Raw genomic sequence first — 27,970 nt, 5'->3', positions numbered from 1 at the left:
TGTGGCAGCCTGTGACTGCATTTTTTTTTTTTTTTAGATAAGAATGTACAGTAGCTTCTGTTTCTTTCCATTTAGTATAGCAACAGGAGGAATTTGGGGAGACATATTGGGAAATGGCAAGCAGGATGAATAACTGTATCACGGGTAGTTTAGAATACACTATAGGGCCAGAACTTTATCACACACTAAGATATTCTAAACATTTGCTGTTGTTGGATGTGAGCCATAAGTCTGCGGAGTACAACATGTCAGCGTGGAGCTCAGAGCACAATTGACAAATCATTTTGCCATTTAAATAACTTCATTGTTTTGCTCAATGAAAATACGCTAAAATCAAAGTATTTTAAAACAATTCACAGCATGTAAATTATACACATTTTGACAAGATGGGTTGGGGCTGCACACTAGCATGTGGATGGCACCTACATGCCAAAAACATGCTATTTCAGATTTCCCCCTAAGTGTGAATGTGATTGTGGTTCAAAATGAAAACATGAAAGACAGATTTGACAAGTACATATAATAGCTTTAAGAACAGCATAACTTTCCATTAAATGCTGCACTACAGTCAAGACAAAGTGGCATAAATACATAAATACAAAGTGGAATGGTAAACAATAGCGTGCATTTTGGCATTCAAAACATTGCATCACCTGCAGCAAAGCTGTGACAATTTTTTTTCCATACCTGTATAATTCATGTACACTCAGACAATCATTCAGTCGATTTTCTTACAACATAATTAAAACAGTATTATTATAATCAGCCCATGTTGTTGTTGTTATTCATTCTGGGTTTAGATGGAAATCACAAAAATTTGTCATAACTAAACACTTTTCAAGTCAATCTGTAAACAAGACAATCGGGCACCAAAGAATACATTATAATTAACAAATATATCAGTAATCACATATTATACACATCAGTATTCACAATCAACAAACAATGATGAATCATTAAACAAAAAAGTTTTTCAACCAGTGTTTTAGTATGCCACCAATCTTTATCAGTTGGCATTTTGACTAAACAATGTTAGAAATCTTTTAAGACACCTGGAAACTGTTTCCAGTTGGTCGGGACAAATATTCTAATAAATTATCATTATTATTTATTTTATTATTTATTATTATTTTTTATTTTATTTTATTTTTGGTTGGGGGCAGCTGTCAGTGTAAAATTATGTAAACTAGATCTCTGATTGACAAGCAGACAACTTGTAATAAAATACCTTAAGTAAAGCTTGTTGGATAATTTCACAACATAGTACAGTTTGTTGATGTTATGGCAGTACATTATTATATTTGTGTTTGGGCTCTGAGGAGGAACCAAATTTCTACAACTGAAACGGTTTGGCAAACCATGACTAAGGTTATCACGTGTAACAGTTTATTTGGGTTGTCTCCTCATGCCAAGAGTTTTTCCGGGTTCTTGGAGAAGCTCTGCAGCAAACTCCTTTGAAAGCTTTGCTCAGGTAATTCAGGAACCAGGAACTCCAATAAAAGGTCACAGATGCTGTACACCAGGTGTCTAATAAAACAGAAGATGGGAGTTTAAATTAGTGATGGAAATAACAGTTCTATTGACTCAAGAGTATTACACTTATTAATTCAAAAGATTTGTTAAAAAAAAAATTATTCAGTGCTTCATCACTCGGGGCATGATGTACACAGTCACGTGCGAGAGACGCAAGTTTAAGTGGTATATATGCACTAATATTACTTCAGATAACGCAAGTCCTCTTTCCTTTATTTACGGAGTTTCGCAAATATTGTAAACTAAGAAATCACAGCTGTTATAGATATAATTGCAATAGCGCCACAGGGCGAATAATAATGTTTGTACAAGTATATACATTTGTTATTATCCATTCATCCATTATCTCCCCCTTATCTAGGGTTGGTTCGCAGGAGCGGCAGCTTAACAAGAGAACTCTTTCTAGTTGGAACTTTGCATGTAAACAAAAAAAAAAAAAAAACACGGGAGTAATTATTTTCTTAAAGGCTTAAACAATATATCATAAGGACTAAATATGAAATATTTATTGAAACAACATATATATCATGAATATATGGGGTTCAGAAGAACTTTGTCAGTTCCTTCGCTTTTTGAAATTTAAGATATGAGCCTGAATAGGCCAGCTGTAGTTTTTGGGACTGAGGTATCGAAATGTATGTATCTTAAAGGGTAACAAAAATAATGCAGTCTTGGTATTGCTTACCTGTTAATGTCAGGGTTTTGGAAGGAATCAAGAACAGTCTCCCAACTTAGTTTGTACTTCTCTGAGCTGATCAAATCTGTGACTAATTCTGTGGACACAAAGGCAGGAAAGGCAATGAAGTTCACCAAATCATCAAAGTATGGGAGCTACAACTGCATTGACTAGACTTTATATGATCAGGATTTTGGGGGCAGATCACTGACCAATCCATTAACAAGATGGGGCAATGTCTAGTTAACTTATTTACAGCATTTACTTGTGCACTGTTTACAGACTATGAAGAAAAGTATCCTCAAGCGTTGTTTGCCTGTTTAACAATCTTTGCCATGTCCTAAGGAAGGAAAATGAAAAAAAAAAATAAACCAAGCAGTGTGATTACCCTATTAACAAATGAGCAGAACTTGAAATTTTGTAACAATTTATAACTACTGTAAATTCTTTAGTTGCAACATTTTCAAAATTATTTTAGTGAAGAATCAGTAGATATATGAGCCTCGGCGCCATTGTAGTATCTATTGTGGTGGAACGCTGACGTAGTCATAATTGTGACGGACATGGGACTTAACAGTTCTACCTATCTTTATCTGTTTCACAAAACTAATTTAAAAACCTTTAAAATTGTATAAATGTGGACAATGCAATGAATTTAACCAAGTTACGCCCAGTAAAATGAGCATGGTAGTAACTCGGCAGCTTTGGTTCACTTCCGTGATAAGTCTTGGTAGCGTAATGCTAAACTCTGAATATCCTGACAACTGTATGGAAGCTTGGCCCAACATGGAGTGATGTTTCCAAACTAAAATCACACAGTGTCAACAAAAATAGCACCGAGCGTGCTATGATGGGATCGCCATAACGTCTGCTTGCGGTGGTGTGGGGATTGACACTGTTTGAGCTGTCGATGCTTCTGATACTGCTAAGATGGATCCAATTTGACATTCATACATTTGATATTTCAGTTATTGGGGGCACCGGATTTGCAGTATCATACCAGAAAGGAAAGCGGTATGTTGGAGTGTAACAAAATCAAATACTGAATCGGTACATAGGTTTTAAGTTTAAAGATGTGAGTGCAACAAATCGAACTTAAACAAATATATAGGTACCATTAAGTCTTTTATTGGAGAGGTATAACTTTGAAGGAAACATCACGTTTACCGTACAGATAAGTTCAGTTCTATGTACGGAAAATGGCAAAAAGAAACTCATTGCATCATACCCTTTCAAACTGGACGATACTGAATCATTCCACGTGAAAATCAAAACATCTTTGTATCGAGATACGCATCAGATCATCTTTTAATTATAGAGATGCATTCTCCGAATGGAATGAAAAAATGAACACAGTGCTTCCCAACAGTATTTCCAAAACATTTTGACAGACCATGAGTAAACTCACACATTCATGTGTTGATAATTCTCCACAAAAGCACACAACATTTCTGATTGTGAAGCCAACACCGGCAACGCCTTCAGAACCTTCTCTGCAGGCCCACACACTATCAGAAGCACAGACCTACAACTTAAATGAAGTAGAACTAATTTATTTCCAACAGTCTTTTGTCTTCATTTCATAGTGTGTGCCTTGTCTGCGTTCGTGGGATCTTTATATTTTTTGTCTAATCAGTTTTCAGCTTTGATTTAATGCAAATAATATATCGTCCAATGCCTTCACCTTCTAGAGTGCAAGCGTTGAGCACACACAGTGGCTGATAATCGGTCTATCCCTTAACAACCTCCACCTGAATGACCTAATTCTGGGGTCCTCAATCCTCTTCCTCGAGGGCGGGTGTCCTGCAGGTTTTCCATATCTCCCTGCTGCAACACAGCTGATTCAAATGATCAGATAATCAGCAAGGTCTGCAGAAGCTAGATAACGATCGCTCAGGTGTGTTGCACCAGGGAGAGGTGGAAAACGGGCAGGACACCGGCCCTCGAGGAACAGGTTTGAAGACCCCTGACCTAATGAGAATCATACCCAAGCTCTATCTTGGTTGTGGAGCTGCAACACTTTCATCCAGCCGTCCCGTAACAAAATATAAGTGACAATGTTGCCCTGGTTGCCATTTAGTCTTTGAACAGACTGTGCCCTACCTTAGAGCTTCCACAACTATAGTGTTACTCAAATTGTGTACCTGGCAGAAGACTCATCAGACAAGACAAGGCTTGTATCTTGGTGTTGTCCTTCTGCTGCTGACTTCGTTCCATTTGAGGTGAAGTGGGCAAAACTCCTCCTGGCCATACAGACTCCTGGATAACCTGAAGATAATGGACCCAGTATCTGGTAGATGTCAGATTGGCCACACTCACATCCAGCCATCTGAAATTTGAAATTACACAAGAGTTTCAGGGTTGACCCACAGAAGGAAAACACGGGTTCACTTTGACCAGATTTTGTAAAAAAAAGTACAAAAAAATGTTCATATGTAGTTTAGACACCTTTTTTAGACAAAGAAAACCACTTCTTCCAAAACTATGTTGTCATTCAAGCGCACTTTTACACTAGCGCCAGACTGTTGACCTCCCATCATAGCGTGTTAACAAAACGGTCAGTGAATTCATTGTATTGTGATTTTGTCATTGTGCCTGACTGGATCAACACTGAACAATCCTTTTGTCAGACCAGCCAATCAAAATAATTGTAGCCAAGGCCTCATTGCATTCCTATACGGATTTGAAACTTCAAGTGCAGCAGAGAGGTCCTACTTGACAAGGGCTTACGCTACACGTGATCTTGATATGCTTCCCCAAAGGCTTTTGCATATCTGTTGGATTTAAGGTCTTGTGAATAGTAAATTTAAATGGCTGGGTGATGCCGGGTGTCATTAACCTTTCATTCAGGCCCGAACTCTTGCACACAAACATTTATTAGTTGAGGGGTGAAAACACAGACAGTTGTAACCCAGACTAGAAGAGAATTGTTATTAAAAGCAACCATCTCAATAGAGCTATGGCATTCAGGCATTGTTTAGGTTACATTTGTAAACCCGTAGCCAAAAGATGGTAGCTACAGCAGCATTTGGTCTGCAGACCTGAGGCAGTGGGCAGGAATGGAGGAGCTCAGAGAGGTAGACTGGGGCGAGGCCATTTAAAGATTTAACGACAAATAGAAGTATCTTAAAATTAACAGTGAAGAGAAGCCAAGATTGGGGTTATATGCTCCCTCCTCTGAGCTCCAGTTAAAAGGCAAACAGCAGCATTTTGGACCAGTTGGAGGCACTTGAGGGAGGATTGGCTGACTCCAAAATAAAATGCATTACAATAATCTACAGTAAATTGTCTTAATCCTTGTCAGTTGATCTAAGATCATAAACGCATAGCTATGAACCAAATAGAAATTAAAATAGGCTGGTGATAGTGTGAGTGAGGAAATCCCAAAAATAATAAATAATGACCAAAAGAAAAGTGTTTTATTTCTTTGTAATAGTGTGATTTTGCTTATTTTTATGTATGATTTTTTAAGCACACACTGGTTAAAAAAAATAAAAGTTATGGAACGGATTAATTGCAAATACATTCATTTCAAAGAGAAACATTACTTTTATTTATAAACGTTTCAGGTTAAGAACGGGTTCACGGAACCATTTAAGTTAATAATATGAGGTTCCACGACACTATATGTGTGTGTATATATATATCTGAGGTCTAGGCTTGCCCCCAGTAACAGTGTATATTTTGGTTACGGTATAAAGTTCAGCAGGTGGACAATGATGTTTGTTTCTTCAGCAACTCAGACGAGTGTCACTGCAAACGCAGTCATTAGAAATATTAGCAATAAAATTGCACAGTTTCATTTTTGCCATTACCAGGACAAAATTACAGTTTGTGGGAGATTCCACTATGATGACTTCATTGCAAGGTCAGACACTTTTTTAAACCAGTGATTAGTCTCTTGCAAGTGAAGTACACATTCTATGGAGAGCGCCTGTTGTTGGGCTTGCACCTATGACGTCTAGAACAGCCCAATGAGGCACCGTGTGTGTGTGTGAGAACAAGGAGCTGAGGAGAACGAGAGGGCAGATGTTAAGTAGAGAGTTGAACAGCAAGTATGTGTATATATACCTGAAATACCTTACCAATGAAAACGTAGAAACCAACCCACTATAACGTGTACACTCAGTACTAGCAGAATAAATAAACCTGATCTCACCGTGCGTCACTAACAGCATGGCAGAGGATTGAATTTAAAACAATAACACAAAGCTAATAATCCTAGCCTATATATCTTACCATTCTTCCAGTCTCAAGGAGTCTAGTCTCTACTGCATGTCCAGTGGTCTGCCAAAATGTCCTGCCCATGCGTATTGTCCTACCGGAGGATGATTTGACAGCCGCAAAACATTTTCGATCTCCTGAGCATCTGGCTCGAAAATGGTCCAACAAACATATTTCCAACTAGCTCCTCTTCCTCCAACTCTTCAATACCTGGATCCCCTCAGATACGTTTGAGATTTCGCTTTGAGATTTGCAGTGCCACCTCAGGGATCGCAGGTCGCGGACATTCAATGTTGGTTTTTGACCTTGCCACTTCCATGCAGTGATTTCTCCAGAGTCTCTGAACCTTTTGATGATATTTTGATGGCATCCCTAAATTCTTTACAATTGTACGTTGAGGAACATTGCCCTTTAACTGTTGGTGTAATTTTCTCACACAGTTATTCATAAAGAGGTGATCCTTGCCCCATCTTGGCTTGTGACTGACTGAACAATTCAGGGAAGCTTCTTTTTATACCCAATCATGGCATCCACCAGTGCCTAATTAACCCGTTCACCTGTGACATGTTCCAAACAAGTGTTTGATCAGCATTCCTGTCTTTTTTGCCACCTGTGCCAGCTTTTCTCCAACCAGTTACAGTCATAAAATTCAAAGTTGAGTATTTGTTAAAAAAAAGTTTTTAAATTTGAACTTTAAATATCTTGTCATTGTAATGTGTTAAATTAAATATGGGTTGAACATAGTTTGCAAATTATTATATTCTGTTTTTATTTACATTTCTATACAATATCTCGACTTCTATGGAATTGGGGTTGTACATCAGTAAATCTACCAATTAGAGGCTAAATAGCATTGCAGAGTTCCACAATAACAGCGACCACTATGTGACTGTTTCAGGTCACCCAAAGTTCACGATTGCTGGCTTGACCAGACCAATACATATTTCCTAAATTAATACAGAGAAGTCAACAGTTTCTTGAGTTTTATCGACTTAAATTAATCAATCATAAGGGATTTAGAGAATGGATTGGGTGGATGGGTGGATACAATGGATGGATGGATGGACGGACGATTGATCGTTCTACCAGTTTAAATCATTCCATAAGGAATGGCTTTAACAAGATATTCAATTTGATTTCACTGTAAAAAAAAAAAAAAAAAAATTAAAAAAGTAAAACAATAAAGTAACTATGCAGAATGAAGATTTTGAAGTCTTAGATGAAAACAGTATAAAGATGCTAAAAGTGAAATAATCACAGAGAATTATTATATTAAATCATGAATAACCAAGGCCGGTTCTGGCAATATGGTTAGTATGGCCACCACTGAAAAAGCTTAAACTTAAAAATTGTCTTTACAATATGTTTTGTGGCCCCACTACTCTAAACACAGTAATCTGATTAATATTGTGGAATATGAATTAATTTGTTTGGATCTGAGCCCTGAGCAACGATGATGTCATTTTCAGTCAGCGGCAAAATGGCTTCCCCCTGAGATGGATAAAAATGGGTGGATTTGGCTTCTTAATTCATAATCCACAAACACAATATTAATCAGAATACCGTTTTCAAACTAATGGGACCGCATTGAACATTTTATTAGAAGGAAAATGTTTGTGTTGACTTCCCCTTTAATGTGGATACTGCATAGTCACTTCAAGGCAAAAGGGGCAACTGTTTGTTACATTGGTGCACCAGAAAACTATTGAGCTGTGACTTCATTCAGACCTAACTTCTATTGAATGCACTGTTAGTCCTAATTAGGAGCTTCTTCATCAGTAAACTCAGTTACATCAGAGATGCGTGTAAGAACAACACAAAAGGAACATCCTGAAAACAGTTTACATTCCCACAGATGAAATCACTCATCTGCAGCCTGTGAACAAAAAGGAAGAAATCGCCAGTCATTATGGGGATATGGCAGGACCATGACCAAAGAACTCCAGGGTAAAAGAACACCACTGAGTTTCTGTAAGTGATTAACCGACATAAAATAGCAAAGATCAAAGCCAATTGTTCGAGTGAAGGCACATCAGACTACAAAGTGACAAGCACTTGGTTGGAATGAGAAGACTCTTGTTGTCCAGCAAGGTTCAACAAGGCACTTACACAAGTCAAGCGAGACATTTATGAACAGGATTGTCACAAAGAGGCAAATTTGTCTTGAGTAGATATTGATTTTGCCTATGATATATGTTTTAAAAGGTGTATGAATAATTGCATATGCACTTTTACGGTCCTCCAGATCAGGCATTCATTTAAAAATCAAACAAGATATGACCTTTGTAAAAATCAGACTCTATTACCCTATTGATAACCAGCTTGGTTTGACAAATGAATTAATGAATGATTTCTTCCTGTTGTGGTTAAAACTTCATTGCATCCTGATCAGAGATAGCGGTACTACCTCTTGTAAGTGTAGTCAATTGTGCAGGTTCACCTAATAAAGTGTCCCTTAAATGTACCAGCCAATGCATTTAAAAGACAGGCGGTTCTAATTATCCACTTATGATGTCAGTTGTTGTGATAGGTCTGCTCTTAGTGACGCATCCAAGCCCAGTCCAGCAGTCTGGTTCCTGATTGTCACTTCACCACCTCAAATCAAGACATGGTGCAAAGCCTAATAGTCATATACGTGCTCATTCCATTTTCATGTGGAGTTTGAATGTTGATGCATGTAGTTTGATTGAGATTGTCACAACGCCTTGATTCACACGAAGGTCAAAACATAAACATACCGTCTGAACCATAGTACGGAATATCACATATGGTACATAGACGTTTATATTAACACTGTCTTGGTTCAGAGCACACCACATTAATACTATATATACTATAAATATCTAGTTGCTACTAGAGTTTTCCCTGTACTACAATAACATTCATCAAATTAAGTCTCTGCTGTCATCACCACTAGAGTCTTATGGCAATCACTGTGGGGATTGATTTCCCACTGGCCCAGGCAAACCCACACACAGTTTTCGCCAATTAAAGCAAACGAATGCCAAGTAATGCTATATCAGATGTTGCGGTCTGGTGGCGTCTTAGTCTCTGTTGCGTTATTGCTACCGCAAAACCCACTAGAGCGGTTTTCCAGCTCAACTGTCAAATAAATATTTGTAAGCCGGGAAAATGAAGGGGAAAATACCACTGTGTCGTGCGTCTTGTCTATCAACCTGCAATTCTGCACAAATAAGTGAGATTTGAAGTAGAACATAAGAAGAAGTTAGTCAACTGCCAAGCCACCAAGTTACAAACACAGAAGACAAAAACAACTTAATTAACCTACAAGCACAAAGTTCATACCCCAATCAACCCGGTCTCAATGTGATGCCATCACAGAAGCGGTGTGGAATATGTGTTATGCAAGATCCACTACAGGATAAATGCATAAAAGATCTTCCAAGCTGACCAACAACTGTACAAGTTCCTTTGATTTCTGCTACCATTTATGGGAAACACAGAGAAGTAAAACCCGGGCCCGTTTAGAGCTAAAATAAGCCTACAGGTTTTTTAACAGACATGTGGTCATTGCACAAGTATGTCTCTGGAGACCGAGGATGAACCATTACTTTGGAGGCACATGTCAGGGCCCAGACTCAGGTGAGTGGTAAAAACAGACACCAGAGATGTGAAGAGGCCTACGGGCTGCTGCATGACTTCATCCTGCTATGGTCCTTATTTACAACACGGTGTCTACCCCTCATCAAGATCATTTAGCAAGCATCCAAATGGTGTTTCATTACGTCCTAACTGAATTAACAGAGTCGATAATTAGGTGTCATATTGACTTGTTGTGACAAGTTGTGACAACAGAGTGCCGTGTGGATTTCAGAACCTTTACAGGACTTCACTTACTGGCATATTAATTTGCCATTATCATCAATATTTATAGTTGAGATCATTTGTATGAAATACACTTTGCCAAAAATATTCCAGCGGTTAATTGTAATCTAAATAAGACATTCGGTGTATATATGTTTACTTACTAATTGAAGATGTGCACTGAATAATAATGATAACATGTTGCAGTATATAGGCATGACTACAGAACGCTATTAATATAATTACCAACGTGTTAAACATAACTACTCTGTACCTGTAAAACAATCTGGGATTTACAATGTATGGTTCCAAACAGTAAGTGAACAATGTGACTAAAAATGGGACATTCAGGTCAACATGCCCTTTTTGACTACTGCTTCAACGCTGGCCTTAATTGGTTATACACGAAGCACTAAGACAGCCTGCTTCCACTTTGAGGAGTGTTTCTAGATATGACCGAGGAAGAACAGCCTGTGCAGAGACGTCACACCTCAACCAGTCTTAACAAAGCTGATAGCTCGCACGTCTCATTATGTAAAGACCATCTTTTTATCCACTTCTCCCCTCGCTTCTTCTCACCAATTGCAAATCTTTCATATATAGCCCAAAGGTCACACATCAACTGACAGGAGGTGAATTCCTGATGACAGTAGCACTAAGGTTCCAGCAAAGAAAAGCTTGTGACGAACCACAATATGAGTCAGTCAGTACCTAAAAACTAATGAAAAGACACTGATGTCACATCTTTATAAGAAAAAAAATTACCTACTGATTTCAAATACAAAACACATTTTTCAAGATTGAAAGGGAAATACACTTAATTGACCATATTATTGACAGGACGGTCAAATGTTGTGTTAGTTCATAATGAAAAAAAACCAAAAATTCTGGCACGAAGAAGTGTCGGTTGAAACAGTGTCCAAAATCCAAAACTCTAGGAACCACCGCTGTTAAAATTCCATCTGGAAGAAAGTTAGGCTCTTGACAGATAACAAATCAGGGCTTATCAAAGCCAAAGACAAATGGCTGCTCTTGTCAACCTGCTCTGAAATCAGAACACATACATAATTTTGCATTTATTAAATTAAGTGACTCTGTTTTTTTCCTCACATTCTCCACGTCTGCAGCTGGCTAAACAGTATAGGACCTGTTACTGTAAAGTTATCTGGTCAATGTATGACATTAGCACAGGTTCAGTTGTGGCTAAACTCTTCACTTTTCAGAACTCATTCTTTACCATTCCAATAGATAACCCTGTGCACCGTGTAAAAACACAAATATTGACTGTCATGAGCAAATTAGACTTGGCAGTAATTTGTGCAAAACACATGCTCATATGGCCTCACAAATAATCTGGAAGAGTCCTTGCAAAAAACACCCCCTCTTATAATGTTGAGGTATAACCACATACTCAGAAGTGCTAGGTTCTGGGGGCTGTTATTTTAAAAACAATATTATGATCATTGATTTACTAATGCTGCAAGATGTCACATTCATTTATGCCAACTGAAACTCAATTAAACACTCAATGCCAGAGAAACATCCCTCGAATAAAGAAGCGACAGCGACACGCAGTGAAACGAAAATAATAACACACTGAAGGACTGAGGTCATTGCCAAAAGACAGCTGCTGACAAGCTTTGAATCCTCAACTCATCTTCACTTAGAACATCAAGTTGTCATCAAGGATTCGCAGGCCCATTGGAATTGCTTGTGTGAGCATTAATATGCCATTTTAGGAAGCAAAAATAAAGAATCACTCAGTCATTTAGAGGCAGGTGCAGAGGAGGACTGGGGGCGCTGCAGCAGCATGTGGACTTTGGAGGGTAGAATTATGTTGTACTGTAAAGGAAGCTAACACACATCCCAACACAAAGCCAGAATGGTGAATGAATACACGTCAGACGTTTGTCCTGGAACAACAAATAAGTCCACCATGCATTAACTAAAACATTGACTCGGTCTGCATAAATGTGTGTGTTGTTGAGCGGGTGCAAGAACTACTACACCAGGTTGAGACCCAGTAAACTACTTCAAGGTTGAAGGTTTATGCCAGGATTTTGTATAACATTTAGGTAATTGTATTAAGTAACAAAATGAGTGCATTGAAAATCATTTAGTGAAATTATGATCATAACAATCCAGCCTGCAGCTGCAACCAGTGTTGCAAAGCAAGTAAAGGACTTGTGCACTGCATTACGTAGTGTAAAGGAAGAGACCATTAGTTCTAACCTAACAGAGGTTGTTTACCCCATCAAGTGTTTACTACTACTACTTTAAAAAACAAATACATAACAGTAATATGATTCCATTTGCTTTTGCCTTCCAAATAGCATTCTAAGAAAAAAAAATCCCATTCATTCTTAACTGTGGGGAAGAAAACATGCCCATGGGCTGTCCAGATGTATGACAAATGAGAGGAAAAACCTGCCACACAGAGCTGTCACGGCAGTGCTGACAGACCGCTGCCTAATATAGACGAGGTCAAACAAAAGCACACGGCCTGTCATACTTGGCCGTTGGAACTATTTAAAATAGCAGACGCCGTATCAAAATGAAGCAACAATATTTTGGTACCGACACCCTAGGGAGCATCGGGTCACACTATTAGACTAGAAGGCCAGAAGTGGACGGCATATTAGTTTACTGACAGCTATTTGACATGCCTATCAAAAACAAATGTTTGGGTGGTTTATTACGGGACTACTACTTCAGGCTCATTGGTGTTGTAATGCACCGTGTTTTTGCAGTGGTAGCAGTTTAGTTTTTCATTTCATCTTACAACAAATCTAAAATAGAAGATTGTAAAAATATTTAAAAAATGAAAGCAAGCACTTCTAACATGACTTATTTTTGGAAAAACATCACAGGGGCCGGGTAATTCAATTTTCGTCAACCCTATAAACTCTCCCAACACCCAGCACGCCCCCCGTGTATCTTTGACTAATAAAAATCTTCCCTCTTTGTGGAATCTCCACTAGGAAAAACGTGTCTTCACCTCCCAACCCTCCAAAGTCTACCGTCAGAGTCCAAATGTTGCGTCCAAGAAATATTTCTTTGTTGGAAAAAAAATCCTCGTAAAAGTGCCACATATAGAAGTCAAGAGTCATCAAACGTAAAAGTCAAGTCTAAATACCCGCTAAGAATGAGCGAAAGTAAGGAAGGGTAAAAAACACGGTAGCTGAGAAGTTGACAGTTGCAATACCAGTGTCCGCCACAAGATGACAGACATTGCTGAAGCGCACCAGCAGCCAAGACTACACTTCTTCACCAGAGAAGAAGAGCACTGGCTGTGACAAGAAGCCAGGAACAAATTACAGGTCAATAAAAGCTGTCTTCAAGTAAAATAGGAAGCACTTGATTCGACATGTTCAGACAATTGTTTTCTTTGATTTACTCCTCTAGGCACCAATAAATTAACAATCTCAAAAGTAGTAGTTCTGTGAGTTGATTATTGTGAAAACCTGCACAAAATGAGTTCTTGCACTTAATGTTGGGTGTCAGTTCAGCAGTTTATTTATTCAATCATTAAATGGGAAATTTTGTGGAAGAGAGCCCTTTGCACAGGGATAAAAGAAAACTCACAGTATGTGAGTTTTGTTTGTCGTTTGAGTGGAACTTTTATAGATGCATTTGAAAATTCAAATAGAATAGAATGCTCTTGTGTACATGGGTTCAACAAGAAACATGCATGTACACATTTTTGGTGCTAATTAAAATATTATTTTTGTCATAGCAAGTCTGCGGTCTCAAGTACGCGGTCTCATGTGGCAGCCCAGTCCATTATATAATTTTTTTAATTTTACGTTAATAGGTGTTACGCGTTACAGACATCTCATTAACATTAAAAAAACAAAATAGCGACAATATAACAAAGTTCAAAGAATCATTTAAATATTTAAGTATTATCCCTGTGATTTATGACTTTAGTCAACTTATAATATATCTATTATATAATAAACAATATTTTAATATACTTCCACTCTAAAATTATTTTATTTTTTTCCATTCAATTTATTAGCCAAACCCTCGGAAGTATCATTTACGCCCCTCAGCTTTTCTAGGAGTCATTAAAGTCAAAGTCCACACAGTAGCATTTTTGGGGACTTACTGGAACTGTAACGTCAACGATTTACCACTGAATTGTACATAAGAAAGAAAAACACGGATATTGGTAATCTGTGGCTAAATCAACTGAATTTATGTATTTATTGGTAAAGATTCATTTGTCTATTCAATGGTTATAAATTCTGCTTCTTATGAAATCAGTTTATTCTCTATAGTGGCACCTCAACATACCCACGTAAATATCACCTGTTAAGAAGGGTCCCAAACATCAGCCTGATGGTCCTTTGAATGTTCTCAGTACACAGCCAGCTCCACTCCTCTCTCATGAGCAGACACAGAATGTTCAATGTGACATCCGCCAAAGCCATCTCGGCTGCAACTGTGCCCGCTGCAGAAAAAAATACATTGTGACCTTCCTCAAATAATGGCCCTTTTTTCCAAAGAACACCCACAAAAAATGAACCAAAAGTTGATTAGATCATATTTATTAATTATTTAATTTCCGGGGTACAACTGAATGATCTGTTTAACTAAGGATGTAGCAGGCTTTAACACAGGAGGCCAGCATCATGAGATTTTAAAGATAACAAAAGTTTTTGACTTAGGCCATCATTTTAACTACCAGCGGAGTAAAAAAAAAAAAAAGGATCTTTGACATCTTTAGCCATCAGTGGTAGTAAATGAGTTAAGGTAACTTATGCCATTATTACAAATAATTGAAGTATTGCTTCAGAAATTGAGCATGTCATTAAAGATTTGATCATAAAATGGCTTACAATCAAGCAGCAAACGTGGCTATGATTTATCCAACACTGCCCTCATGTGCATAAATTACAACACTGCATTTCTAACATTTCTATGTTTTTAATATATGCATATACTGTAAATGTCTCCTCCGCTGTGATTTGGAAAAGCATTGCCAGGTGTGTCTAAAATCCTGCTAACTCGTGGTAACAAATGATCTAACCCTGTCTCCTAAACCAATGTACATTGAGAGATCTGATTCAATCTGATCTGGAATGATCTTCATACTGCAATTGACAAATGAAGCCCAAATGAACTAGGATATAAAAGTGGACTTGCACATACTCTCATTGACAAAGTATATTAATAACAGCTTTAAGCTGTTATCCTATCTTGTGTCTGGTTTATGCATAGTTGACTTGTCTTGATGATAACAAAAAAAATTACAATCCAGCCACACTCAATCCTTACTTTGCTGTCCGGTGGCACAGTCATCCTGGCAATGTCCATATTGCGTGACATTCTGACCGACCTCACAATCTGGCATAGATGTGAGGGATAGATTCTCTTCTTTATGGACAAAACGTTGCAGGTCCTCCAAAGACATTCCATTAAACACCTGTAAGTGTACAGCAAAGAAAGGCAAAACATTAACATGGATTAAACATCACTGTGGACCAGTCAAAATGAATTGATAACTTACTGTATGAGTTTGTTCCAAGCTAAACAAGACATGTGGTCTTAAGTCGGAGCCATTCATAAACGGGATGTTTTTGCTGGAGAATTTCAGGCGTGACCTGAAAGAAAGAGGGGAAGAAAATCTTTTGTCTTAATGTCAACAGGTACACAAAACTGGATACTGTTAGGGTTAAGTTAATTCAACATCAATGTAATGTTCAAACTATGTTTTGTGTGTTGAGAAATAACTCACTTGTGGCCAGGAAGTCACACCTTCTGGATCAAATTACTTCAGAAATGGGGGCACTATCACTTAAAACCTCAACCACATTACTATTATACATAAAATCAAATAAATACTATTTCATACCTCAGAAGCATAGGGACGTTGAAAATCTCATGGTTACACTTCTCTCAAAAGTTACATTTGTTGTGTTGAAGGCCTGAGCTTTTTTTTTTTTTTTGTGGCTCTGTTTTATTCTAAATCACATACTTGCTCTTTTTGTCAGTATTAAGTTTCCCCCCATCCATCTCGCTCTCATTTTCATCAGTTGGGCTCTGAGGCTCTGAACGAGGAAACGCTGTCTTCAGAGTGTCCACTATTGCATTCACCACAATCTGCAGAAGTAAACAATCTTACAAACAAGCAAATACCGTAGCGTGTGCATTCTTCAAGCTCATAGTATTGCATTTATGACAATTCAATCGAGTGATAATTATTTAAATGGCAAAACAAGGCACCAAAATAGCATTTGTGTCCTCCAGCTACCATAAGAGCTACTGTGCTGAATCAAAGTCTATCCAGACTACAGATCATTATAAAATAAAGTTAAATTAGTGTAGTCTACTGCATGTTTTTTTTCCCCACGGTGTCCATAGCAACTCTTCAGTTATGGCTTATACAATGAAATGACCACCAACAAACCTTGTCAATGCGTGAAACAATAAAAGGTTTCTTGACAAAGGCAATCCGTGCATCTGTATTAAGAGCCAGAAACTCCTGCATCTGTTCACTGTTGGCTATTTCAGGAATAGCACAAAGATGCTGGGGGAAATTTAAAAACAGGTTTTCATTAGGAAAAACAAATGTACTATTACATTGGGCCCCAAAATACTTTGGGGTTTGATCAAATCAAAATGACGCACCTTTAGAAAGGTCTCCAGCATTCCTTTCCTGGCCTCTATTTTGTCGCTGTCCATGTTTCCAAAGGGCATGTCTGGGAAGATTTTCTTTGGGCCTTTGACACCTTCAAAACAGAATCATGGAAGTAACATCGATGTGGACTCAAATATGCATGGTATTTGGAAAGTCACTGTGCATGTATACAAACGTTTTTTTAACAGCCATACTTCAAAATACTCCTTACCTACCTTTGATCAGTTTCTTTAATTCTGTTCTCTCTTCTACGCGTGCTTGTAGGTTAAGAAATTCACTGTATCGTCTGTTGACCATGTGGTAGGCCACTGGGTGAATGGAAGATGGACTTTCAAAACATGGCTGCAATATGTCTCCATCCTCTGAGCATGGATTGATGCGCCCTGGATTCTCAAAACCCATCGCTGTCTCATACTGAAAGACATCAACAAAATATACAGCTCAGCAACATTTTGTTTGTTCGTTTGCAAAAATGGCGGACGGTGCGCCAGTGTTTGTGCGGCGATGCTACTGCTACTTTAGCTTTATTTTCTATTCACAGTGCTATTCAAACTGAGTCTCAGCTGTTTTTTGAACGCCAATCTTTATCGGATCTTCAACAACACATTGGATGGTTGGGTGCGTTTCAGCGTGGTGGCGTGGCGTTGCCTTCGCTTCTGGTAGATGGCATTCACGCACACCTTCTATGGCGGATGTGCTGCCACTGCGGCGGCTAACGCAGTGGCCTGTTGGTGAAGCTAAAACGGGAATTAAAACATTCTTCGACCTCTGCTCGTTCCCAATCGTACAGATTTAATGCCGTGGGCGTCCTGGACTCAGGTCGACTCGTGTCTGAAACCAGTTGTTGGCGTTCCCGAAACACCACGGCATTACTGCCCTCTACGCCTACTCCAATGCGAGGTCCATCTCCAGCTTTTGAGGGAATTCTCCCGAGCTTGTCGATTGGAAGAGGCATGCACTCCTGTTGCCCCCATGCGCGCTTATTGACAAACAAAACGTACATTCTGAGAGGGGTTTTCCTATCCAAAGACCTGGATTTCCTCTGTCTGACAGAAACTTAGAGATTGTATTTTTTTGGACTCCCTGAGGACTTCGGGTCATGGTGGAGGAATTGTGTATATTTTTAAAAAACATTTTAAATGTAAACTGTGTATATTAGCTACATCAATCAACAGCTTTGAAGCCACTTTCTTTGAAGTACGCCACGCTGGCCCTTTGCTATGCGATGTTACCTACCTCCTTAACACAACAAGAACTTTTTGAATGACTTTTCAAATCTTCTTGCCCAAATCAGGCTCAAGTATGACCATATTCTTCTCATGGCGGATTTTAATATTCATGTCTGTTGTGCAAAAAGAACACTGGCAAAGTACTTTTTAAGCCTTATTGATTCCTTTAATTTTGCGCAGTATGTGACACCCGAACAAGGACATACTTTAGACCTAGTGCTCACTTATTGTCTATCCGTGTCCAACTTAAATGTCTTGGATCACATGACTGTTTTTTTTTGTCATCTTTTCCTGTGTTGCCGTTAAATCTGCTGCTGCAGAGTGCATCCGCCGTGCTTTCAACTGTGGGTTGGTTCACTGATGCCTTTGATGAGTTTTGTGTTCACTTTTCAAACAAGGACAAACTCACCTATTGGTTCCACTCATCCTGCCGTGTTTTACTGGATTCAGTGCCTCCATTATAAACTGTGCAGTCAAAACCTAGACCCGAGCCCTTGTTTGATCACCGAACGCGTGCAGCTAAACAGGAGTACTGCAAAGTCAAACGCAGCCAAACTTCATCCAATAGCAATGGTATTTTGGGGGGAATTAATTAGCACATCCTACTCTTCAGTTTAAATCCATCCATCCATTTTCTGTACCGCTTCTCCTCACTAGGGTCGCGGGGGCGCTGGAGCCTATCCCAGCTATCTTCAGGCAGTATGCGGGGTACACACTGAACTGGTTGCCAGCCAATCGCAGGGCACACAGACAACCATTCACCAATTCTAGGTCCAATTTAGAGTGAGCAATCGACCTGCCATGCATGTTTTTGGAATGTGGGAGGAAACCGGAGTACCCGGAGGAAACCCACACAAGCACGGGGAGAACATGCAAACTCCACACAGGATGGCCGGAGCCGGAATCGAACCCACGACCGGTGCACTGTGAGGCCATCGTGCTAACCAGTCGACCACCATGCCGCCTCAGTTTAAATCATTGTATGAATTTTGTTTCGCTTCACGATTGTGTCCCACTTGGTAATGATTCTTCCAAAAAAAAAAAATCTAGCTTTATATATTTAGGTTTGAAGTCTAAATGTGGCAAAAGATAATAAAAACATACAAATATATATCTATTCTGCATGCAAGTGTGTGTGAGAGAGAAAGCGGGATGGAGGGAGTGAGAGAGAGAGAGAGAGAGAGAGACATTCTTAATGGCATTAAAAAAAAAAACTTAGAGCTTTAATGTTATGATTGAACCCTAATTAATGGCAGATTTCTTCACATCTTATGAACATTGATTATTGAAAAGAATAGATGTTAAAAAGAAATAGAAGTTCTTACCTTGATGGTGTAAAGAGTGTAAGGGTGTGAGCCGGTCCCACGGTGTTCCTTAGCTGTGATGGTGCCAGTGATACGAAGGTTTTCGATAATGATTGGTCCATCGGGGCTGCTTAGAGGCTCAAAACTGAATGAAGGCAAGGGGGAGGAACCATGCAATGGGCTGAAGGCACTCAGCTCATTGGTGTTCCCAATTGGTTCTACAACCAGAGGAAAGTCCCTTCCTTGGTTTGCTAAAGAGAAGCAACCTTCACTCTCCAAATTCTGAAGGCTGCTTATGTGAGCGATCTCTGTTGTTCTTTCCAATGAGCCATTTGGGTGCTCGGATGTCTCTGAATTCACCAAGACTGTAGGGCAGAAAACATCTAACTGATTGGAACAAAGATCCTCCAAGTCTTGGCCATTATTGCTTTCAATTCCACTTTCTTTCTGTTGACCATACAAACCGTCCTCTTGACCGCTCATGACCAAAGAGTCAATGGAACTCATTCTGTATACGGCTAAAGGAGAGTCCAAGTCAGAATCATTTTCTTGATAAAAGGGGTTTGAGTTGATTCCGCTCAAAGAGTTTCTTTTGGTCTGGCTTTTCTCTTCTTCAATGTTATTCTGTTGACAACAGACCTCCTCTGAATCGGTTCCATCGTGCATAGTGAGACCCGGCAAGACCTTATCAACAAAATGTTCCCTTTCTGTTTGAGCTTTTGAAGGAGGGACATCAGCATTGCTTTGGTGGGCATAAGTGCTCTCTTGTGGTAAAGTGAGCTCAAATTTCGCACAGGGAAGTGGTACTGACAAATCCAGTGTCTTTTCTTCAATCACCTCCCTTGATTTATTAGAACTGCCAAATATGTCTATCATGAAACGATTCAACCAATCAGGGTCAGACAATTTTGCAAAAAGAGGAAGGAGGACATTGCAGGTGATGAGTTCTCCAACAACAAATCGTCCAGTGCCTGTTTCCAAGTGAGGCGGGGGCACCAACACATGTAGCAATAAGTCCACCAGCGCTCTTGTGTAATTGACTTCCACTGTCTCGCTGGTTGTAACACAGTGAGGAGTGGTCACCTTGGAATATGCCTGCCACAACCTTTCCCTCTCGCTATCCACTTTTGGAGTTGGAGACATGTGCTGTTGGGCAACCAGCTCCTTGGCTCGAAGGTAATCCTGCAGATGGCAGCCAAACATTTCCAAGATCCTCTGGGTCAGTCTCTGCAGCAATACGAAAAGCCAATAAGTGTGGACAGCTAATTAATTTATAGAATCTATATATTTTCAAAACCACTTATCAAGCATGCGGTGTGATCTTCAAAAACTCTCAGGAACTCGTCTTCCCAATGTAAAGGAATAGTTGCCGCTGGGTCTTTAAAATTAGGGGTTTTAACTAGTTCTGTCAAGTGATTTTTTTAACTAATTGATCACAAAAAATTCAATGTTTAATCATGATTAATCGCATTTTTTGCGAATCTTATAACAGATATTTACTTGAATAATATCTTGGAATTGATGGAAAAAAAATTACCAAATATGAAGTATATTTAATTCAAAGACTGTTCTAATAGCTTTCTTGGATTCTTGAATACAATCTAAATGGAGACATCTTTGCAGACATTTATTTTCAAAACATTTCTCAAAACTGCCCACAAGCGCCACACTCCAGCAGTGTTGGTTTGCAAGGCCCAGTGGTAACTTAAAAACAGTGTTTTGTTCTGAGACGTGCTAAAGACAGCTAATATGGCACAATATTTGCAAAGTATGTAAATTATTTTTTAAGTAAATCAAACTGAGTTAAAATATTCAACTGAGTTAAATTTTTGGGGGGATTACTCACCCGAGTTAATGCTTTAATTTTGACAGCCCTAGTTTTAACCAATTGCAGCTACAAAATAATTGGAAAGTTCAGCAAATAAGGTGGTTATAGTCCAAATTGTACAAATGCCGCACTTTAGTTTCATAGCCATCAATAATTTTGCCACAGAATTCACTTTATTTTGAATTTAGGTATTATATTACATTTGATAGATCTAGGTCAGGGGTCTTCATTCCTATTCCTTGAGGTCTGCTGTTCTGCCTGTTTTCCATTTCTCCCTGCAGCAACACAACACATTGAAATGAGCAGAATCGTTATCCAGCTTCTGCAGACCTTGCTGATTATCTGATCATTTGAATCAGATGTGTTGCAGCAGGGAGAGGTGAAAAACAAGCATGACAGTGGACCTTGAGGAAAAGGATTGAAGACCCCTGATGTAGGATGTCAAAAGCCAAAAATCAAATGGTAGAAAGACATACCCTTATTACATTTGCAGCCAAGTCCGTTATCCAGCTAAAGTGAATGTCTTACAAAATAGTACCTGTCTGTCTAATTGCTTTGCACGCGTCTTCAGCTCCACGCCCATAGAAATCATTGCCTCTTGAACCTCCATTTCAAAGCCGCTCTCAGAGGACACAGTCTTGTACCAAGAAGAAACAAAGTCCCTGATAATCTTCCTCACTGAATTGTGGATTTCTTGGTCCAATTGATGATCATCCTCCACAGTGGAAGGAATCTGAAAATGTGCAATGAGATAAGTGGAAATACAGGTATAGTATATAATGTTAGAATTTAAGATTATCAGTCAACTTTGTCAAATTTGGTTTTGCTTCAGTTGGAATTTGGCCTTAGCCAAGGTGGAGAGGATTAGAAACAGTACCAAATATTGTTTTACTGCCTTCTAGCGGCCTGAGGGACCATTTTGTTTGTATTTATTTTAAAAATTCATAACTTTTTATAGAAAGGAGCTAGAGACGTGCTTCTTTTGTTGACATACTCGGAAATTTATTAATTAAATCATCCAACGGGCCAGGTCGTATTTTTGACATGCCTGGCCAAACCAGAAGAACCTTAAGGTTTTGTAAGGGTCCAGACCAAGAAACAACCTGAATCGAAATGAACATTTGTAAGGTGATCTGAAGAGGGTTGCACACAGCTGAGACCGGAAAAAATGAAGCCCAGCTCCAAAAAGGGCGCGTGCCAATTTGTCGTAAATCTCATCACAAAAATTTCCTTAAATCACTACATTCTTTTTGGGGGGTGTGGGGGATATTTTAGTACTGATGTCATTTTTACATGCAAAACTATTAAGTCCCAATGTTAAACTCATTCAAGTGTCCCTTTAAGTGATTGAACATGATTTACCTGTTCCAGAGTGATAAACCTCTCTAGGTGTATCTCGCTGTTGGATTCCAAGATAGCCTGTGAGCCCAGCCATCCCCCAAGTACCACAAGCAGGCTGGTGAACACGCACAGCAGCCAGATATTAACAAGCAGATGGAAAAGAACAAGCCAAGCAAACAGAACTCCAAGGCCCAACAAACACTTCTGTCCCAGCACCTCCGCCATGACACTGAGGGGTGCGTGTCACACATGCATCAGACCTACAAGACAAAAGAGAGTTAGGCACAGTATTAAAAACTACAAGACTTGCAGTATGAGAATAGGGGCGCACTAAAAAGTACAAAAAAATATCCTACAATCTTAAATCGTATGAGAAGAATCTTATGAGAATATATTTTTTAAAGTCAAAACATTCGGAAAATAAATGGACTTTTTGTAGTGCAACATTTTTTTTGTCACGTCCTATGTACATACACAATGAGCTTTTGAGGAACATAAGCATGAACATTGCAGCAACAATGCAGTTTTGTTCCACGGTGTTTATTGGACTAACACGGACCTTTTAGCTGTTCTAAATCAATCGGGGGGGTTGACACCGAATACCACAGTTTACAAACATTTTGCCCATTTGAGATGATTCGTTACTTAAACGTTTATTAGCACAGATGAGAATTGTGTTTTGCTCATTTTTAACGTTTTATTATTCAAAGGCGAGTCGCCGTGGTGGTGTCCAAAAGCAAATAAGCAATGCGACATGTTTCTGCAGACTTTTAATGCTGCACGTTACATTTAAAAACTGTTACGTGTCTACTTGTTACATGATTCTAAATACAATGTTTACGTATGTTTATGTCCCCTTTCACGCTTATAACGTTGGCAAAGAAACAAAATCACGACATTGACGGGCTTGGAAAAATAAAACAATGATCACGTGGTATTCTTGTTTAATAGGTCAGAACGCGGCAAATTTAGCTTACCTTAGCGCATGCTTACCATTATTAAATTAGAACAACAATAACATACGAGCTGTTTCAAGCTTTCAATCAACCAGACATCTCGTGAGCTGTTTACTTCCTGAATTGTGACGTCATCCTCTAGGTGAACCGCCCACTCAAAATCCCCAATCCAGTGCAGGATTGTGTAGTAAACTGTGTTTTTTTATTGTACGGTACCATAGGAAAATGAAACAATTAAAAACATTAATTAAAAAGGCTATTGGAATTATTAAATATAAGATTTTAGTAAAATAACGAAAGGAAGATAAATTGAGTAGACACTCATAGTTACATTCCCAAGGGCATCTAAAAAGGACGGGCCACATGAAAAAACTTTACTTGGTAGAGTTCAGTTGAACATTTTTGAATACAATCGAATGTATGTAACGCATATAACATGTACTCAGTTCAATAAGTTTAGTAAATGCATTCATGCCAATGTCTTGTAGGTGTTCCACATATGTGCAAGGCTGGACTGGCCGTCGGCCAGACAAATACCCTGTGGGCCGATACGTTGCAATTATTTTTTACTCGAGTTTTTGCAACTATATCTGAAATATTTTATACCTCCATTTTTGCCCAAGAACCTGACCATCACACCAGAGCGCAGAAAATTAAGCCGTTTGAAGAGTTAACAGTAATTTTTACCAATAAATACCATTGGCCGAGATATATGGTTGTCAGCAGTGGCACTGAATAGAGGGCACAGTTAAATGCCATCCTTGACATGTTTCTGAAGAATGTCTTAAAGGGACAGTGTGTAGAATTTTGTTGTCCTCTAGTGGTGAACTAATAGAATGCAACGACTTAAAGGGACTTTTAGATAATCTTAACGTTGACACTTATATAATAGGTTAGCAAATGTCCCCCAAAAGACTCCGTAGTGATTTAAGGGCATTTTTGTGATGAGATTTACGACAAATTGGCATGCCCCCTTTAGGATCTCCGCTTGTTATTTTTGCCAATCTCAGCTGTCTACGTCACAGCAGTGAGGCTAGCGATGTAATATTGCTTGCTTGGTCAGTTCTGTTGTCTAACACGGCCACTGATCACCCCCCAAATGTAAATGCATTGAATGAATCTTGCCAAACAATAGAAAGTCATCGAGACATTTGTCAGCTTCAACCTTCTGAGATAAATGCATACCCATACTGGAATCACCGTATTTAAAGGAGTACTCAACCTCCAAACATTTTTTTTCCTGATAATCCGTATAATCGTGTGTCTACTCATGCTGTCTTCATCTCTTGGTCATTATTTTGACATTTTAGGGCATCATTGTTGAAAGCATGAAATTGGGGCAAAAAAAATAAAAATCTGTGTGGCGCCATCTTCAGGTTAAAGCACTGCATGTGAATTTGGCTTTCTGTCCTCTGATTGGATTAGCAGAAAACTTGATATAGTCACGCTCACCCGGAAGTCATAACTGGCGACCGTTCGAAAATGTAAAATCTATTTTTTGCTTTTTTAAAACCACACTGGCCGAAGGAGGGAAACGTGTGGCTTTAGTTGCAGATGAACTTACGAAGCCATTTTCAAGAGAAGCAAGGTCGTCCAACACTCACTCAGTACTGTGCAGGTGTCTTTCTGTATATTATTTGTGCAGCTTTGGTGTCATAAATGATGTTATTATGAGGGGGATTTATTCAAATACAATACAATAGGACTAAGTAGGACTTCACTGGAGCGCAGGAGAGTGGAGAGGTGCGTGTATGATGAGCGAGGAGAGGTACGAGCGGGGGAATTAGGAAACGTAAAGAATCAAAGGGAGAAAGTGTACTGAAATAAAGCGAAGCTACAGTGCTCCGCCTTTGGACGACGTGCGCCAACCTGGAATATGCCTGAAACTGCAGAGGATCCGAGTTCACGTGGACACTAACAAAAGATCACGTTCATTCTTTGAATCTCTTACACTCAATTGTGCACAACAAAACTTTGCGCTTGGCTGCCTTTATCTGACAATATGAAATGTTTCCTTACTTTTGCACCATGGATGCATTTCCTCTGCAATAATTACACTTCCCTCTCATGTTACAACTCAAAGTCAGTGATAATGTTGGAGTGTAATGTTTTGCTTTCAAGATTAAGATCAGATTTGGTATAAGGTACTTTTTTCTCCCAAAGGGATATTTTTACACTGATCCGTTCAGTAAACTATAAAAAAATGTCATTGAAAATTGAAAAAAAAAAAAAAAGAAAATCATTTTTAACTGCATGTGCAAGAAAAAATACATGAACAAAATGTCGACTTCTATTCAATTATTGATACTTCCACTGGTCTTTTAATTGTACAACTCGTTTCAGGGCACTGAAAGCACTTCACGTCGATTCGCATAATGAAGGCGCAGCATCAGGAGCAACTGAGGCTTCGGTATCCTCCTCAAGGACACTTCGACCTGGCCACAAGTGCAGGGGCTCGAATCCACAACCTCTGGGTTGGGAGATGACTACTCTGATCCATACCACCCCTTTGGGCGTTATGTTCCATCCCAAAACAAATGTAGGCTACTTTCTAAAGTAATCTGTGTACGAACGTATCAGGATAATCAAACAGCGCATATACGGAAGAAGTACTTTTGAGAGAAAAGATGTGTCTTTATGACTTTTGTTTCAGTGCAAATGAAGCAAAACATTCATCAGCTTCACTACTCACCGTATACAAAAGGAAATATAATCTCTCTCTCTCTCTCTCTCTCTCTCTCTCTCTGCGTGTGTGAATTAAACGAAATATAGCGGCTATATATTATTGGTAAAAATTCTTTTGAAGTTGGTCTTGCTACCGCAGCATGAACAATTGTTGCTGCGGTGTGCTTGACTTCTTTTTGACAATGTACGCATAAATGCATGAGGCAGAACAAATGTGTAGAGCATTTTTTTTAGCCGAGGTACCCGTTTCAGCCCTAAACTCAACCTATGTACAGTGGCGAAGTTACGTGGTACCCAGGGGATGCATGGTTAGGAATCATGTCTAAATATAAATGGAAAAATCTGTCTTTATATAGGATTTCTTTTTTTTTTGCAGTCAATGTTAATTATTTAAATTCTTTACACACAATAACATAAAAACAACAGGCTGGGAAGTCATTGTTATATCATACCATCCACCGTAACAATTCCATGAAATAAACTGCACATGTGACAATCCATAAATAGTGCGTTACTCACACATTGCCAGAACACTGAACGCCCCCACATGCACTCTGGCGTGCTGGTCAATAGGTCAAAGTAAAAATGCCAAGGCCTTTTTTTGTGTGTGTGCCAGTCCAGCACTGGCTGTGCGAAAATTTGAGAAATCTATACAATTTAGCTGCAAAAAGTCCACAACTAATTGACACTCCGGTTATAGGGTAGTGCATGCCTACAGATGCTGTAAGTTTTGGAAAGTAATTATTTTGTCTAAAGCATTACCTTTGTCTCCATGAAGCTCAGTAACTCATTCACAGCATAGTTCTTTGGTACCAAAATTCCACACGATAGTACCAAAGCAGTGAAGACGTAAGTTTTTCTGTAAAAACATGGGGCAGTATCTCCAAAAAATCTGTGACAAGCTGTGAACACTTTCAAGTCCCCCAACTTACAAGAGAACAACCGTCTTTTGCTTGATTTTTTTTTTTTAATGGTTTGTATGCAAGCTAAAATTTGACTAATCGGCAAGCCACTCGAATGAAGTGGGGAAAAAAGGACCGCCACACTTACTGATGCACTTTCAGACATTTATAGAATGGTACGAAGTCAAACACACAAATACTAAATAAAAACATTCGCAAGGAGTTTGTGTAGGAAATAACTATTCATATACCTGGGGTGAAAGCACCACACCTATATATGTACGCCTCTGCACAACTGTGTGTGACTTCCAGCGCAAATATATTGAATGAAACCATTTAAATATTTTGCATTTCCATGATATTCTCTTAATCAAGTGGCCAATGTACCCCTCCTCATATTAGCGGGTTGCCAGGTTCGTGTGCACTACACAAGGGATCATTTTTCTTTAAAAAACAAAAAATGGCACACTCAATGGAAAATACAAATGTTCATGGTGAATCTTATAAATGCTTTAGCCCAAAAACTTAAGTCTGCCTCAAGTAAAATCATGTGAATCTCCACCTTTGCAAATTATCTTAAATTATCCACACCACGGCGGCACGGTGGCCGACTGGTTAGCACGATGGCCTCACAGTGAGAGACAACATCGGGCGTGGGTTCGATCCCGGCTCCGGCCATCCTGTGTGGAGTTTGCATGTTCTCCCCGTGCTTGTGTGGGTTTCCTCCGGGTACTCCGGTTTCCTCCCACATTCCAAAAACATGCATTGTAGGCCAATTGAACACTCTAAATTGCCCCTAGGTATGAGTGTGAGCGCGGATG

The 27,970-nt window shown here is 39.1% G+C and overlaps 1 protein-coding gene across 2 annotated transcripts; it reads right to left on the bottom strand.

Moving 5' to 3' along the window:
* Positions 1–501: 501 nt before the first annotated feature.
* snx19b (sorting nexin 19b) lies at positions 502–23,723 on the bottom strand. 2 transcript variants are annotated; one of them, XM_088301139.1, is made up of 14 exons: positions 23,600–23,723; positions 22,628–22,866; positions 21,804–21,998; positions 19,459–20,664; positions 17,120–17,318; positions 16,895–16,995; positions 16,674–16,793; positions 16,242–16,366; positions 15,774–15,867; positions 15,542–15,689; positions 14,573–14,714; positions 4,354–4,538; positions 2,219–2,306; positions 502–1,527 (listed from the first exon to the last, which is right to left on the bottom strand). In XM_088301139.1, exons 2-14 carry the CDS (start codon positions 22,829–22,831, stop codon positions 1,404–1,406), a joined length of 2,931 nt encoding a protein of 976 aa, XP_088157265.1. In that variant the 5' UTR covers positions 22,832–22,866; positions 23,600–23,723; the 3' UTR covers positions 502–1,403. The 2 variants fall into 2 exon arrangements, with proteins under 2 accessions (XP_088157265.1, XP_088157266.1); XM_088301140.1 differs by having other exon boundaries at positions 23,584–23,685.
* Positions 23,724–27,970: the final 4,247 nt, after the last annotated feature.

This window comes from Idiotropiscis lumnitzeri, chromosome 7 (assembly GCF_059441095.1).
Source record: "Idiotropiscis lumnitzeri isolate Australia: NSW breed Sydney's pygmy pipehorse chromosome 7, RoL_Ilum_1.0, whole genome shotgun sequence".
NCBI classification, from domain to species: Eukaryota; Metazoa; Chordata; class Actinopteri; order Syngnathiformes; family Syngnathidae; genus Idiotropiscis; species Idiotropiscis lumnitzeri.
The sequence above is the reverse complement of the archived record's forward strand: the minus strand, read 5'-3'. Positions and strand labels throughout refer to the sequence as shown.